General features: G+C 47.8%; 3 protein-coding genes across 3 annotated transcripts; 1 reads left to right on the forward strand and 2 right to left on the reverse strand.

Annotated features, from left to right (window-relative positions):
• Positions 1 to 833: 833 nt before the first annotated feature.
• N7446_007556 (polyketide synthase) lies at positions 834 to 9,365 on the forward strand (the record flags this gene model as incomplete). The annotated part of the gene is made up of 5 exons (XM_058516301.1): positions 834 to 1,073; positions 1,122 to 1,266; positions 1,335 to 1,603; positions 1,800 to 4,529; positions 4,590 to 9,365. 5 exons carry the CDS (start codon positions 834 to 836, stop codon positions 9,363 to 9,365), a joined length of 8,160 nt encoding a protein of 2,719 aa, XP_058373479.1.
• Positions 9,366 to 10,883: 1,518 nt separating this feature from the next.
• Positions 10,884 to 12,023, reverse strand: N7446_007557 (uncharacterized protein; the record flags this gene model as incomplete). Its single annotated transcript, XM_058516302.1, has 4 exons — positions 10,884 to 11,137; positions 11,201 to 11,547; positions 11,628 to 11,860; positions 11,919 to 12,023. 4 exons carry the CDS (start codon positions 12,021 to 12,023, stop codon positions 10,884 to 10,886), a joined length of 939 nt encoding a protein of 312 aa, XP_058373480.1.
• Positions 12,024 to 13,437: 1,414 nt separating this feature from the next.
• Positions 13,438 to 15,527, reverse strand: N7446_007558 (gamma-glutamyltransferase family protein; the record flags this gene model as incomplete). Its single annotated transcript, XM_058516303.1, has 7 exons — positions 13,438 to 13,883; positions 13,933 to 14,066; positions 14,167 to 14,330; positions 14,380 to 14,980; positions 15,033 to 15,192; positions 15,245 to 15,278; positions 15,339 to 15,527. 7 exons carry the CDS (start codon positions 15,525 to 15,527, stop codon positions 13,438 to 13,440), a joined length of 1,728 nt encoding a protein of 575 aa, XP_058373481.1.
• Positions 15,528 to 16,184: the final 657 nt, after the last annotated feature.

Consider the following 16,184-nt stretch of genomic DNA (forward strand, 5'->3'; position numbering starts at 1 on the left):
GGCCCTGCCGATCGCACCGGGCCTGGCTTCCCTAGAGAGGAGACTTCTGCATGATGACAGAATTGAAAGCATTGAGGGAATTGAGAGATCCGAGAGAGGGGTCGATCGTGGCTTGCAGATACGATACTGCATCTACAGCCAGCCACGATTCCACAATCTCCGCGCCTGGGCCGCAACTTTGCAGTAGTATACAACTATCCATAGCTCTGCAGATGAAACTAACGTTGGACCTCCATGTGTACCACTAAGAATGGGTCGTATAACTGCCTCTGTAATGACAGTAACAGTACATCGATACCTCTGGTGTCATGGATGTAATTGTAAATACCATATGAAGGACAATACAGCTAATGTCATCGTCGTATATTCTCACCCTATCATTCTATGTACGTTGACTCCCCGAAATAGCTAGTGAGCAGCTTTCTGTAGTGCCTCCCAAGGAATCTTTCGATTTCTCCACTAATTTCTGTTCTTTTGCAGGTCACAATAGAGTGTGAAATGAAGTTTCCATAACCTTGTTAACGTGTTTTTTTCTAATACGAAACGATGTCTGATCCATGCATGTAGAGCGTCGTGGAGCAATATCACTAGTTTGGAGGGGTTGGGACCCCTAGATATAGCAGGATTAGCGGACTAAGTGGAATAATGAGCATTCACATGGGAGGACAAAATTCAGGCTTTGGCATATTTGAGTACGGTATATAAGAGGCCCATCAATGACCTAACTTAGTGTTTTTAGCTCTTCATAGAAGCTTGCGCTTGAAACAACTACCCAAAACCATCCTTTCTTCCAGCCCATGAACCATTCCCAAACATCCCTTTTGCAATCCAATATGCCTTCTTTCATGAATAGTCATGAAGGCAACGGCACGCAAGACCCTGGTGATCTCAATGCTGCCGAGGCAGAGCCAATGGCCATCATCGGACTGGCAATCCGTGCCGCTGATGAGGCCACAGAAGCCGAACCATTCTGGGATTTCCTGCTGAGAGCGCGACAGTCCACTCGGCCAATCCCAGAGGATAGACTTAGCTCCAAGGCATTCTATCACCCAGACCCAGATCATGGGGGAACGGTCGGTAGCCCATTATGATTTTATGGACTGTAGCTGATTTCGGTGAAGTTCTATGCCAAAGGTGCTTCCCTTCTCGGAGAGAGTCCCAATGGCTTTGATTCCGCATTCTTCAAGATGAGCAAAACAGAAGTGCAAAGTCTTGATCCTCAACAGCGGATTTTGATGGAAAATGTATATCATGCACTGGAAAATGGTGAGTTCTAACTTCCCCGAATCCTAGTCAGGATCGGAACAGAGATAGTAATATTCCTAAACTCGCAGCCGGTCTTCCGATGGAAGAAGTAATCTCCTCGAACACTTCTGTCTTTGTCAGTGGCTTCAACCGGCATCACGCAGATCGCATCAACAGTGACTTAGAGCTTTCATTTAAGCACAAGCCTACCGGTGCTGAAAATTCGATGATTTCGGGGAGAGTGAGCTGGTTCTATGATTTGCAAGGAGCCAGTCTTACTGTCGATACTGCTTGTTCGAGCAGTCTCGTTGCTCTTCATTTAGCGAGACAAAATCTTGCCGCAAGAGAAAGCAAAATGGTCAGTCATCCCTAAAGAAAAAATATAGTCCATTAACCCCCAATCCTGCTCTTTCCATCGCCACTCATTCATTCTCTTCCGGGAGTTACCCTCCAATAAAAAACTTTTTGATTTATCCCCAGCTATCTTGTGTCGTCGATCCCTTCAGATTCACGAAAAAGAGTTTGCGCTGATATGCAGGGTTTTATGAGGGCAGGCCATTGTCAGCGGCGTGAGCGTAATGGGGTATCTTCCTCATTTGATGTCTATGACATACTCAGGCCTTTTTGGCGCAGAGGGAAAGTCAATGGCATTTGATCAGCGCGCTGATGGATACGGATTCGGAGAAGGCGTCGGAACTGTCATCCTCAAGCCCGTTTCTGCTGCTGTTCGTGACGGCGACACTATCAGAGCGGTCATCCGCAGCACTGGCATCAATCATGATGGCCACACTCCTGGCCTCACATTTCCCAGTTCAACAGCACAGGAGTCATTAATTCGCAAAACTTACAAGTCGGCCGGGCTGGACCTGAAAGATACGACATATGCAGAGAGCCACGGAACGGGGACACAAGCAGGCGACTTGATCGAATGTACAGCCATTGCGGCTGCATTCGATACAAAAAACCGAGATTCACCATTTTACATTGGCGCCCTGAAGCCCAATGTCGGTCATCTTGAGGGAGCGGCTGGTATTGCCGGTGTCATCAAGTCAGTTCTACTTTTGGAATCTGGTGTCATACCGCCAAATGCGACTTTGAAAGATGTCAATCCGAAGATCCCTGAGGCCTGGAATGTTCACTTCCCCACAACATGCATATCCTGGCCTACCTCTGGTGTGCGAAGATCTTCCATAAGTGCGTACGGAATCAGTGGAACGAACGCACATTGCATTCTGGACGACGCATTTCATTTCCTCAAGGAACGTGATATATCTGCCCCTCATAGGACCCGACAAGCCGTTCCCACCCAACAAGAGATTGAACTTCTTGTTGCACAAATTTCTCAAAAATACAAGGCCAGAGCTGGAAGTCACAATCAACAAAAGTCTTTGACAAATGGCCACGATGCTACCACGAATGGCATAAACGGCACAAATGGCATCAATGGCACAAATGGCATCAACGGCACGAATGGCATCAATGGCACGAATGGCATCAATGGCACAAATGGCATCAATGGCACGAATGGCATCAATGGCACAAATGGCACAAATGGCGTCAACGGCACCAATGGTATCAAGGGCACGAATGGCATCAACGGCACGAATGGCCTTAACGGCGCAAATGGCATCAACGACAAAAACGGTACCCACGGAGCCAGCGGCCCAAACGGTGTCAACGGTGTCAAACATGAAAATCAAAGCTCCAATGATCTGGTTCTTCAAAACTGCCAGGTCCCGAAAATCTTACTTCTCTCAGCCTTTGACGAGATGACACTGAAGAAAGTGGTAGCAGGCGTCAGAGAGCATGTTGCAGGCTGGCCTCTACGATCTGACGATCTCGCTACCCAAGCATTGGATGACCTCGCCTTCACTCTTTCCGAAAGAAGATCTCGACTCCCCTGGAAGAGTTATGGATTGTGCGGGTCCGTCCAAGAAGTCCAAGACAAGTTTTCTCAATTTCCATCAAAACCGATCAAGTCCCGGACGTCCTTGAGGATAGGATTCGTTCTCACTGGGCAGGGTGCCCAGTATGCAAAGATGGGAGAGCAGTTACTTGTCTATCCGGTCTTCAGACAGTCAATGGAAGCGGCAGAGGCATATTTCCGATCTCTAGGGAGTGATTGGTCACTAATCGAAGAGCTCGGTCGCGATGCCAAGGACTCGCGGGTATCAACATCCGCTTTGGCGCACCCTATGTCTTGCGCGGTCCAAATCGCATTGATCGACCTTTTCATCAGTTGGAACCTGATCCCTCATCGAGTCACGGGTCATTCATCCGGAGAGATTGGGGCTGCTTACTGCGCCGGCAAGATTTCACGAGAAGCAGCATGGAAAGTGAGTTACTACCGGGGTTCTGTCCATCTCCGGGGTAAATCACATGCTGTTGGGGGCATGATTGCAGTTGGACTTGAGGAAGAGCCTTTGCTTCTTCTTCTCAAGAAAGTCCATGCAAAGCTGCCCGGGGGGACCTTGTCGATCGCATGCTTTAACAGTCCCCGTAATCACACAGTCTCCGGTGACGATGCGATGGTTGTTGCTTTGAAAGAGCTTCTCGATGAGCAGGGAATCTTTGCCCGAAAGCTGAAGGTGGGCCATGCTGCTCACTCTGCCCATATGGAGGCTCTCTCTGAAGACTATGAAGCTTTAATGGGGATCTTACCATCAAAACGACTATTGCGCTTTGGCCATACCATACACATGTTTTCTACTCTCACCGGCCGCTTACTTGACGCTACCTGTGTGCCCGAGAAGGGGTCTCACTGGTGTGACAGTATTGTTGGCCCTGTGCGATTTACAGAAGCCCTCAAGTCCATGTGCTTTGATGCCATCGAAGGAGATGGCGTCTCAGCGCGTGGCACATGTGTTGACGTGATCTTAGAAGTGGGACCTCACCCCGCCATGCAAAGTGCAGCAAAGGATATTATCGGTTCATCTGTCGAGATACCATACTTTGCCACTCTCACTCGAAAGGATACAGGGCTGAACACTCTGCTTCACACGATAGGACAGCTGGCCGCCCTTGGTGCCGATGTTGACTTGGACAAGGTTAACCGAGCAGTCAATCCCCTCATTACTCCCACTATGATTGTCAACTTGCCGAGCTACCCGTTCAACCACGAAGAACAAGGGCTCTACGAGAGTCGCCTGATCAAAAACACGCGTCTTCGCAAGTTCCCTCGACATGACTTGTTTGGAGCCCCCGTTGCCGACTGGAATCCCAATAGTCCACGTTGGCGACACTTCCTTCGTGTTTCTGAGAACCCGTGGCTCAAGGAGCATGTGGTAAGTACCCCTCGCATCAAATCATGCATAAATTATTTGCAAAATCTGACAATCTCTCAGGTTGGCGCCGATTACGTATTTCCGGGCGCTGGCTACATCGTGATGGCATTGGAGGCCATGAAACAGATCGCTGACCCTGCCGAGCTGATTGGTATAAATCTGCAAGACGTCGTCTTCAAGTCGATGTTGGTTGTTCCAGACACAACGCAAGGCATAGAAGTATGCCTTTCGTTCTATCCAGAGGCGGACTCCAAAACCACCATTTCAAATTCATGGAAGAGATTCGAGGTTGCCTCTTATGATCCAACTACCGAAGAATGGGTCGAGCATTGCACCGGTAAAATATCACCGGACTACAAGTACCCCGTCAATCCCATTGATACTTCTCGCCAAGAGGCTATCGAGAAAGCAAAGTGGTTGGAATTCGTGGAAGCCAGGGAGGGCGACTGCAAGGATCCGATTGATTTTGCTCCGCTTTATGCGCATCTCCGTGATATCGATATCGATCACGGCGAATCCTTCCGCAACATGTTCAACTCCGCAATCAGTGGCCGCGACAGTGGTTTGATGACGGGTGATATCGTCGTCCCTGAGATCAAGCGATGGATGCCAAAGCAGTATGCACACGACCATCTCATTCATCCGACCACTCTCGACAACGCGTTCCAAGCAGCGTTCGCGGCCATCTTTGATCTAAAGGGTAAGAAAATGTTGAGCCGCGGCTGCATTCCAAGCTCGGTTCGAGAAATGTGGCTTTCGACAACGGATCTATCATCCAAGGCCAATAACACGCTGCGCTGCACATGTGAGGCTTCTCCTGGCCTTCATGATAGCTTCGAAATTGATATCCATTCGTGGGATCCTTCAAATGTCAGCGCGAAGCTGTTTTCGTTGGTCGGGGCCAAAATGGCGCCATTCAAGCCAGAAAGAAGTGATGAAAACCTGAGTGACGAGAAGGCTTCCTATTCCATCGATTGGCACCCTGACTTGGACTTGTTCACCACCGATGACCTGCGGAAGCTCGTGCCAAATTCCCCGAACTCTACCGTTAGCTATCAGGCTCAGTTGGAATTGTTTAGTAAGCTCCAACTAGCCTCGACTCTGTTGGCGACGGATGGTCTCCTGGCTGTTCGAGGTCTCGATGATTCCGCGTTGGAATCTCACCACAAAAAGTATCAACATCTACTACGGGGCATTGCCGCAAACATTTTGATTGATTCGGTTCCATATGTGCCATTGGAGAAATGGTTGAACTATTCTCGCAATCCTGGCCTGAAAAAGCAGCTTTATCGCGAGGTTGAGGCCCAAACCCTTGATGGGCAGTTGCTAATCAGAATGGGTTCCCAAATATCGGCCATCTTGAAGAAGGATGTCACGCCTGAACATCTTCTGTTTGGAATGGATAATCTCTTTTATGATTGGGATGAAACCAACCTGTTGCGAGGTAACATTTCATCTGTACTTGACCAGTATCTCAACATCCTGCGCCGCAGCTATCGCAGCTTGCGCATCCTCGACGTTTCGGGTCGTACAGGACATATGGCTGAACATGTCCTCAAGACTTTCTGTAAAGGAAACGACCCATTGCGCATCGAGAAATACGTTATTGGTTCCGTGTTCAGTGGTGCCTCTACACCACCGAAAGAACGCCTTGCTGCATGGAAGAGCATCGTGACATACAGAGCACTTGACTTGGGAACCGACCCCGTTGAGCAAGGCTTCGAACCGGACTCTTTTGACTTCATCATTGCCAACAACTTTGTTCACACAGAACCAAACATGAAGGAAATCTTCCAACGATTAAACTCCTTGATAGCTCCAGGAGGGCGATTGCTTGTCTTCGATGAGACACGACCGGAGTCACTTCACTCTAACGTTTCTTTCGGCAGCTTGGCTGTTTGGTGGCAGGCAACTGAGGCCTTCCGAAGAAATGGACCCTTTGCCTCAAAGGGCGAATACGACAGGCTTCTGCGAGAGACTGGGTTCTCAGGAATCGATTTCGAGGCTTCAAGCTCTGCCTATACAGAGTTTGCTGACTACACCATGATGGCATCCACCGCAATCAAGCAGCCGTCGCAAACCGCTGCCCCAGTTTTGGAAGTTCTCCTCATCCTTCAATCCGAGTCAGAGATATCTCGCTTGTTCACGAAGCGGCTGATGAATGCAGGTATCAAGTATTCAGTCTGCCAACTCAATGAGCTTGACACGGGGAGCCTTGCGGGTAAAACTTGCATCTCCTTCCTGGAGGCAAACCGGCCTATTCTCAACAATGTCGATGGCAGCACATTCTTAAAAATTCGGGACTTGCTTATTGCGTGCAGCTCATTGCTCTGGGTGATGGGCGACCCCCTGACGCAGCCAGAATTTCAAATGGCGCCAGGCTTGTTACGTACCATTCGCTGGGAACAAGATCGCGAAAACTTGAACCTGGTCAGTTTATCCCTGGACGGCGAAGCGACCGCTACCGTGGAGAGCAATTTGGACGCAATTTTCCGGGTCTTCGAACATCAATTCCTTGCTGGGCCTAAGAACACCAATGCCGAGTATCGCGTTCGGAATCAAGTCATTGAAACAAATCATCTTGTCAAGAACACAAACGCAAACACAGCGATTGATGCAAAGCTCTTGCGGCCAAAGCCAACCCTTTTCCAATGGGACCAGATTGGGCGACCTGTGCGATTGACCAGTCCTCACCCAGGCGTCGATAGCCTTGTGTGGAACACGGATGATAATTATGTCGAACAGCCACTGGCAGAATATGAAATTGAGGTTGATGTTCGCGCTGTTGGGCTCAACTTCAAGGATCTGTTGGTGGCTATGGGAGAAATCGCGCAGCCAGGCTTTGGACACGAGGCAGCTGGCATTGTGCGCAATATTGGAGCGTCTGTCAGTGGCTTGAAGCCTGGGGATCGAGTCATGTGTCTAGGTGATCCTTCCCCTGGTAGAATGGGCACGTTGCGCACCTACAGTCGCATCCATTCGGATCTGGCGATCAAGATTCCTGAAAGTCTCAGCTTCGAAATTGCCGCAGGACTACCGGTCATCTATGGAACAGTCATCTATTCCTTAGGTCATATTGCTCGGATTCGCGCCGGTGATAAGATCCTGATCCACGCTGCCGCTGGTGGTATTGGGCAAGCTGCTATTCAATACGCAAAAGTCAAGGGAGCTGAGATCTTTGTGACTCTGTCAAGCATTGCCAAGAAAGAATTCATCATGGAGACTTTCGGAATTCCTGAAAACCACATCTTCTCCAGTCGTGACTTGAGCTTCTCGCGAGGAATTAAGCATATTTCCCCCGGTGGTGTTGATATCGTTCTCAACTCACTGAGCGGCGAGGCACTACGAGAATCTTGGGCTTGCGTCGCACCGTTCGGTCGGTTCATCGAAATCGGAAAACTTGATCTTCAAGCCGGGTCAAAGCTCGATATGACTCCATTCCTCCACAATGTCACCTTCGCCGGGGTTGACCTGAATGCTTTGGCAGAAGAGCGCCCCGGAATATGCCAGGATATTTTGAAAGAATTGATGGTGTTGTGGTCGGCAGAAAGCATTCGCGAAGCTCGACCCACACAATCCCTTGGTTATGGCCAACTCAAGGACGGAATGCGTCTGTTGCAAACTGGAAAAAGCATCGGAAAAATCACGCTTGTTCCGGACTTGCATCCCGTGTCGGCTATGCCAGCTCCGCTCTCTCCTCTCGCGCTAGACGCCAATGCATCATTCATACTAGCAGGAGGTTTGGGTGGTATCGGCCGTAGCATTGCGGTGAGGCTGGCTACAATGGGTGCAAAGCATCTCGTTTTCCTTTCACGGTCCGCAACTGTGGCTGAAGAAGGTCAGAAAACAATTGCGAACCTCAAGTCTTTGGGCTGTACCAGCCATGTCTTCCAATGTGATATTTCGGACAGCACCCGTCTGGCTGAAGTCTTCGCGGAGATCAAGAGCAAGTTGCCACCAGTCAAGGGATGCATACAGTGCAGTTTTGTGCTGAGAGATGGGGCATTCCATGCCATGACCCACCAAGATTGGCAGACCGCACTGGCTCCCAAGGTCTCCGGATCTTGGAACCTTCACAACCTGCTGCCAGATGTCGACTTCTTCTTGATGCTGAGCTCTATTACCGGCATTGTGGGTAACCGAAGTCAAGCCAACTACAATGCGGGCAACAATTTCCAGGATGCACTTGCCCGTTATCGTGTCTCCAAGGGAATGAACGGCACTAGCGTCAACCTCGGGGCCGTTGTTGGCATTGGGTTTATTGCTGAGAATTCCGAATATGCTGGGAAACACACATTCAAGGTTGCCAACCAGCAAAATGAGGAAGAGGTGTTGACGACGGTTGAGTATTTGATCGATGGTCGTTATCACACCAACATGACAGAAAAGACCGCGCAGCTTGTATGCGGCCTACGAACTCCGGCTTCGTTCAGTATCGGCGACGAAGAGGCACCCACTCACCTTACGTACCCCATGTTCTCACAACTTCCACCAGCCATTCCTAAGTCCGGAATCGCCATTGGAGCAGGTGAGGTTCAGTCTGTCACCCGTGTCCGAGATCTTCTCCAGGCAGCTCCCACCCAAAATGACGCTGCACAGATCATCATCAAGGCTATCCGGCACAAGCTGGCAGACTTGCTGAATATCTCCGATGATTCGTTCGATGATTCGCTCAATGCTCGCGCAAATGGAGTTGACTCGCTGATCGAAATGGAGTTCCGGACATGGCTGGGCAAGGAGTTGGGCGCCACTGTCTCCTTGAAAGATCTGGCGAAGGATTTGACACAGCTAAGTGCAAGGATCGCTTCACTGAGTTCATTCACCAACTTCGGTTGAGAGCATGAGTGTTGGGGTGGTGACCTATCAGGTGGCCCCCCATGGGATAGGATCGAGAGGTAGATAGCTTGTTTTCTCTCTTCTTTTTCTTCTTCTTCTTCCTTCTCTCTCTGTCTGCGTTTTGTGATAGCAATACAATCCTGTATCCGAAGATCCATTGCTGTATTGGAGATCCCTAGACTGAGGGGTTCTGAATTGGGAGCAGTGTTGGCGTTCCTGTGGATGCCTTGTTTTTTATGCCTCTTTGTGGGGATTTCCAATCGGATAGTCGTTTCTGCTCTTTCCTTTTCTCGTCTCTTCTTCGTGTCCTTTTGTGGCTTTGCAAATATAATGTGTTGCTCTGTCGTTCTTCCTATAACAAGTAACATTGAAGGGAGACATCTATATCTCGCATCGGGTAAATCACCGCGTCTCACCCAAACACTATAAATGAGTGCTCTAAGCCAGACTCTATTTGACAATGGGATATGGTAGAAAATGTCGAAAACTGTCCGGCAGTGAACGCCGCGGTCAGTTTCTTTTTCTCTGCCGTTCAGGTAAGTCTGCAACTATCAATTGGGACTGGGACAGGAAGGGGACATAGAGTCAGGGATGGAAGACAGAGGGGGGACAGTAAAGAGAGGTGATGCTCTATATGAGAGACACTACTTGAAGATGCGAAGATCAAAAAGTCTAGGGATCTCCAATACAGCAATGGATCTTCGGATACAGGATTGTATTGCTATCACAAAATGCAGACAGAGATAGAAGGAAGAAGAAGAAGAAAAAGAAGAGAGAAAACAAGCTATCTACCTCTCGATCCTATCCCATGGGGGGCCACCTGATAGGTCACCACCCCAACAAAAAGTAGTGAGATGCATGGAGAGAAGAAGAAACCGAAAGAGGGAAGAGCTGGGGATATGGTCATCAAGATAATCTGATCTCTAACACCATACATTCTTCATCGTTTCTCATGTTCGTCGGGCTCATGGGTTTGCTGAATTCATGGGCTTTTGGGACATGGAGACCAACAAGAATCGGCTGATTCCGCGCTATTTTCGAATGAGCCTCTGCTAAGTCTGTGTCAATGGTCCTCCTATTGGCGTTTGGCAATAAGTTCTTTCCTTCAGTTGGATAGAGCGCCTGCATTTTCATACATAACTAGTTAAACTGCAAATTCATTCATGGCCCAGAGCTCATTTGCACGCTAGCAACCCATACTGGTGTAGTTTCCTGTCTGGAAATCCTCACGCTGCAGGACATAGAAAGAAAGGCGAGGCTTTCCCAGTCCATCAAACAACAATGCTGCGTCAGCTTTGCGGGAAGAACGGGCCCTGGAGCGCAGAGTATACAAGTGCAAAACTAAACTTAATTGGGCGACGAGGGTGTTTCTTTAGGCATGTGGGAGGTGTCCATCGACGTCATGAAAGATACTAAAGGATTTAAGTTTTAAGTATAAACCAATTGGTGATAACTGATGTAAAATTGAATGGAAAGCACTCGCGATTGCTGATGGACGCCGTCCACATTCAATTCAAATCATGCTTTTTCGCCAGCCCAATACATGTTCAAGAACTCTTTGAACTTCATAGGCTGCAGCTCCGGAAAGCGGTCGTTGAGCCTAATATCTTTAGGAAAGTCCATGAAATCATTCACAATGAGCTTAGCCACCTGCGCAGTTATTGCTTTCTGCTCCTCAGCTGAATAGGTGGTGTCACTAGGCATAGGTGGAAGGGTAACATTATCCGAGTTGAGATTCTCAACACTGTCGTATGTCACTTTGAATTTCGTGCCTATAAAGCGGAATGAAGGTGAGCCTTCCAACTTCCGGGAAAATTAATACCAATAGTACATACCTGTAATTTCTTCGGCTATCTTTACCATCTGGTTGTATGAGAGTTCATCTCCCACAAACACACTGAATTCAGGCCATTCCTCTATATCAAGGAGTTTGACCAGATAGTTGGTCATGTCGCGTAAGAGAGTCATGCAAATTATGTTATTTCCGTCACCGGGGATGACTGCTTCACGCTTGGCGATGTTGATTCCGAAGGTGTGTGGAATCAGAGAAGTGGAAATATGTGGCATGCCCCAATAGTCCATGAAAAGACCATTGACAATACGGGTGTATTGCAGATAGTTCATTTTGATTCGGGCTATTGAAGCGACCCATATATCCACAACAGAATCCGGATAGGGAGGACTAACATAATAGATGATCAGCAGAAGACTCATAGAGTTCGGAGACCATAAAGGGGATTCAAAGGACACTCAAGTGCTTACGCAGCTGGTTGAATAAAGAGAAATTCACTCGGAATGAATCTTTTTGTCTTTGTTGAAGCTCCAGCAGCATCAATCAGGTTCAATTGCGCTTGACTTGTCTCGTCGGAGACCAGAACAATAGTCGATATGATTGTATGAACGTTAAATGCCGCCATTGTCTCTGTCATTGAAGGGACATCCTCGTAGTTGAGTTGTACAGACAGGACATTTGGTAGCAGATGGTTCGATGATGGCTTCTTATAAGATTAGCAGTAATTCTCACACTGAAGCTAAGTACTGAGTACGCCTCACCTTGCGAGAAAAAGCGATAACCTGGTATTTAGGCTCTCGGGCTAGCCTCTCAACAATCGCCTTTCCAACACCTCCGGACGCACCGGCAACACCAATAACATGCATATTCACTATCAAAGTGTCAATTTTTTGTTACCCCAAGGTTGTTTAAAGGACAAAGGGTAAAGGAAAATGGCGTTCCACTCCGCCTTATATATATCATATGCCCAGGTGTTCAACCACCTGGGCAATGACTACGTACCCCGCTTCGTTACGTCATATATGCTCTATCCATATGCATCCAGCGCAAGAAAAGGCGCCTAAGGGGGCGCCCAGCCTTCGGGCACGAATCTGCTTTCTGCGGACCTTGATCTAGATTACCATAGCTGAGCACGTCGACATGCCCCCTGGGAGGCTATAGCGTGTTGGGGTTAATGCCACCACCCGACCGACGAAAATCAATGCTCACTCATGATGTATGGTATGCATACCGGCCATGAAGGGCTTATCCACAATACGTCACCCCCTAAAATCAAGGACTATGGATGATTCTTCGGAATTAGAAACCGGAAATAACGTTCCACTAGTTGACCGCGACTTCTTTGTTATATGCTTATTGATATATACACAAATGATATCGCGAAGGACAATAGCGATCACGTTACGGACCCACTTAGTCCCCAGCTTTATAACGATGGATGAACGCTTATCGCTTCAACGACGGGTCTAATGCTAGGAAGCGCGATAAGTACAATTATCCTTCACTCCAACGCCCGAGCAAATGTATACCATTTAATTAATTTAGTGTTGTCTCTTACTATCTATGGACGTGAAGTCCGCGGAGTAATCACCCCCAAGGGTCGATCGCAAGTTGCATAGAGAACAAAGTTCAGACAGGGGAGCATGCAAGCATGGGGCAGTGTGACTCTCGCATTCTAGGGTCCTGAAACTACGTGTAATCATTATGATCTAACACTAGTAGCACCCTTGATCCGTGGTGCCTCTCTGGAATGCCTGACATTGAGGGGCAGTTGACTTTAAGTGGACGGGCTCTTGTTGATAGACAGCTTCGCGCATCTCTCTCTTTCCATCTCTCTCCGCCCGTTTTTGTGGCCTGTAGGCATCGGCCCTTGTCCATTCATGACTTGTTTCAAATGGACATTCTTTGTATGATCATCATTTATATTGGATTTTTGTTCATCGTCTTCATTCTCTGTGGTTCTCGTTTCAAAACCTTGTTGTTATGAGTGATGTAGGTTCCGACTGGCTTCAAGAAGCAATACCCGATGAGACACGTATAAGAAATCAATAAGATTGATTCAATGGGGACGGTCGCTTCTACTCGATCCGAAAAGCGTTTTTGTTACTTGCGACAAGGAAACCCAGCCACAGGTATTTTCCTTTTTTTTTTATTCTTGTTTCTTACATAACCATATAGTCTTGTTCTTCCCCCCAACCCCCCGCCCTCTCCTCCTCCAAATTATTGACTCAAGTTTCATTGGACATTAGTACATTTAGATGAATCGAGACCACCGCCAACTTAGATCGCGAAAGCATTAGACTCATGTTGAAATGGCTCCGACGCAGCCGTAAATTCGCCTTTCTCAGATCGACCAATCGCTTGTGCCCAACTCTCAATATCTTTTCTCTCGACCACATGCTCCTTATCTTGAAGGAATTTTACTGTTTCGTTGTTATATGACGTAGGGGCTTCTAGGACGTTCGGGTCGAGTTGGTGATGCAGACGTGGAGCAGCCAGGGCGCCACTGGGAGAACGATGCTGGTCTAGTGCGTACATCACCGACTGAAGCACGGTAGAAGGAATGTGACTTCCGCCAGCGGCTCCAGTGACATAAGCCACTTGACCATCAGGGCGAGTTATAATGATCGGCGCAATAGATGACAGAGGACGTTTTCCTGGTTTAATGAAGTTGTTTGGGTTTGCTATGTAGCCCTTGTCGTTGGTGGTGTTTGGGGTGGAGAAATCTGTTATTGTTAGAATTGATCACTTAAAGAAAAGGGCCCTATCTCGTACCATCCATCTGTGAATTCATGACAATACCGGTTATGGGGTCCATGATTTGGCTGCCGAAGGGAAGATTCACCGTTGTCGTGAGGGAGATGGTTAGACCTGATTTGTCGGCTGAGACCATATGGGATGTACCCACTCTGCAAGAAAAGTTACTGCTGAGAACTTTGGAGACCATTCTATCCAAAAAAAAAAAAAAAAAAAGATGATTGCAGAATGAAAAGAAAGGGCATCACATACGATTCTGGAGTCCACTTGTGATCAGGGTTGTACACACTCACGTTGAGGTGAGTGTACCGATCATCGATGCCATGGAAAATGCTCTGAGTTCTGTCATGGGACAACATGACGTCCTCAAGGTCAGTGATATTTGGAACGAATCCTGGATCTCCAAAAGAGTTTCGCTGAATTAAAGTCAGAACGATGATTCAATCTATCGAAATCGGCACATACGTAAGCATATCCAAATTTCATAGCCTCAACCATTCGATGAGTGCTAAGATCGGTCATATTGGCCGGTGTGAAGAAATCCTTGTAGTTGTTCAGAACCGAGAGAATATTGAGCACGACCGATCCACTGCTGGGAGCAACAGTGCTTGTCACGTTATATCCCCGGTATTGGACGTGTCTTGGGGTTCGTTCGACGATTGAGTAGTCTTTGAGATCCTGCATTGTCAGATTACCTCCAGCCTTTTTAATGGTCTGTACCATGCTTCGAGCAATGGAACCGTTGTAAAAGTCGGTCGTATTGGTTTGCGCAATGGTTCGCAGCGTCTTAGCGTATCTTTTCCGTTTTATCAATTCACCCCGTTTGACGGGCACTCCGCCAGGGGCAAAGTCTGGCGTCCAGGCTGGATCCTCAAACCAGAAATTCGGCTCAATATCCGCAGGTTGCATATTTTGCCGAGTCCAGTTTATCAAAAACTGCATATCATGGCCGAATATAAATCCTTGTTCAGCCACTTCGATCGCTGGTGCTGTGACTGTTGGCCAATCCATCGTGCCGTACTTTCTCAAGATACGATCAAGACCACGTAATTGTCCAGGAACTGCTCTTTAAGGACGTTAGCATATTTTCTAAGTTTGTAAAATCATCCTGTGCTTACGAAGCGTTGCCTCCAATCATCGAGCCCCACTTGTTGCCTACAAACATGTTTTCACTCGCAGAACCGGGTGCCTGCTCACGAAAGTCGATCATGTCGTAGGTGTTGTTGGGCAACCGAATGAGGGCAAATCCACCACCATGGATACCACTATTATACAACCCTAGAAGGTGTCAGCCGACTTGTGACTTAAGGTGGCTTTCGATAAGGCTCACCGACGACTCCAACGCAAAGAGCCGTAGCAACGATCTATGATTTGAGAGTTAACTCCGCCAAACGAGCCAAGCAATAATATTCGATTAAACTCACTGAATCAGCAGCATTTCCACCCTTCTTTAGCATTGCAGTTCCTGCATGGCTGCATGGCTCGCTTTCAGATGCCACTGCACCATTAAATCCTGTCTGAGATGTCACGTTCAGATCAAAGGAGTACCCAAAGGCAAGTCGGTAGACAGCAAAGCAAGTCAGGACCAAACGCAGGATATTGAGTCCCATCATCTTGGGTTGATATTATTCCAATGTCAATATGTTGTACTTTCACTTGAGAAGTTAGCCCATCTTACAGGTAATCGCCACCTCCATTAAATACTCGCACTAGCCATTATTTGTCAATTGTAACATTGCAAATCGCTTTCTTTCTGAATATGACACCGAGACTGCCAGTCTTCCAAGGTCGAGAAGTCTCGAGATTCTTGTCAATGCATCTCAATACCCGCTATGACGTGAACACAAATTTAAGAACACTGTTATCTATACAACTGCACTGAATATGGCAGTTCTACCAGCAAGAGAGTCAAAAGCCAGTATACTGATGATCCCCAGAAAATAAACTTTGGTATAGATTAAGTTCGCGGTCCCGATCTAAGATCGGATAGGACCCACTTGTTTCTGGCCACTCCGCCCGCGGTGCGCCGCGTTGCCTCAACACCAGGCATTTGGTCATAGAACCCGAAACGGAAAACCCGCATTCATCCATGGTCCACCGACGGCTTGTTCTATATGTTCTCTTTAACAAACAAAGCATCGAGAGTCACTTGTTATGCCATCTTGCCTGCTATTGATATGATTATACAGGAACGCTACACGTACAACGAGAGACTGGGGAAATTGCTCAGCCACATTGGTAATGAAATTGGATACTGAAACCTGACAAAT

Source organism: Penicillium canescens (genome assembly GCF_028828765.1).
Source record: "Penicillium canescens strain IBT 15451 chromosome Unknown utg000004l_segment0_segment0, whole genome shotgun sequence".
In the NCBI taxonomy this organism is placed as follows: domain Eukaryota; kingdom Fungi; phylum Ascomycota; class Eurotiomycetes; order Eurotiales; family Aspergillaceae; genus Penicillium; species Penicillium canescens.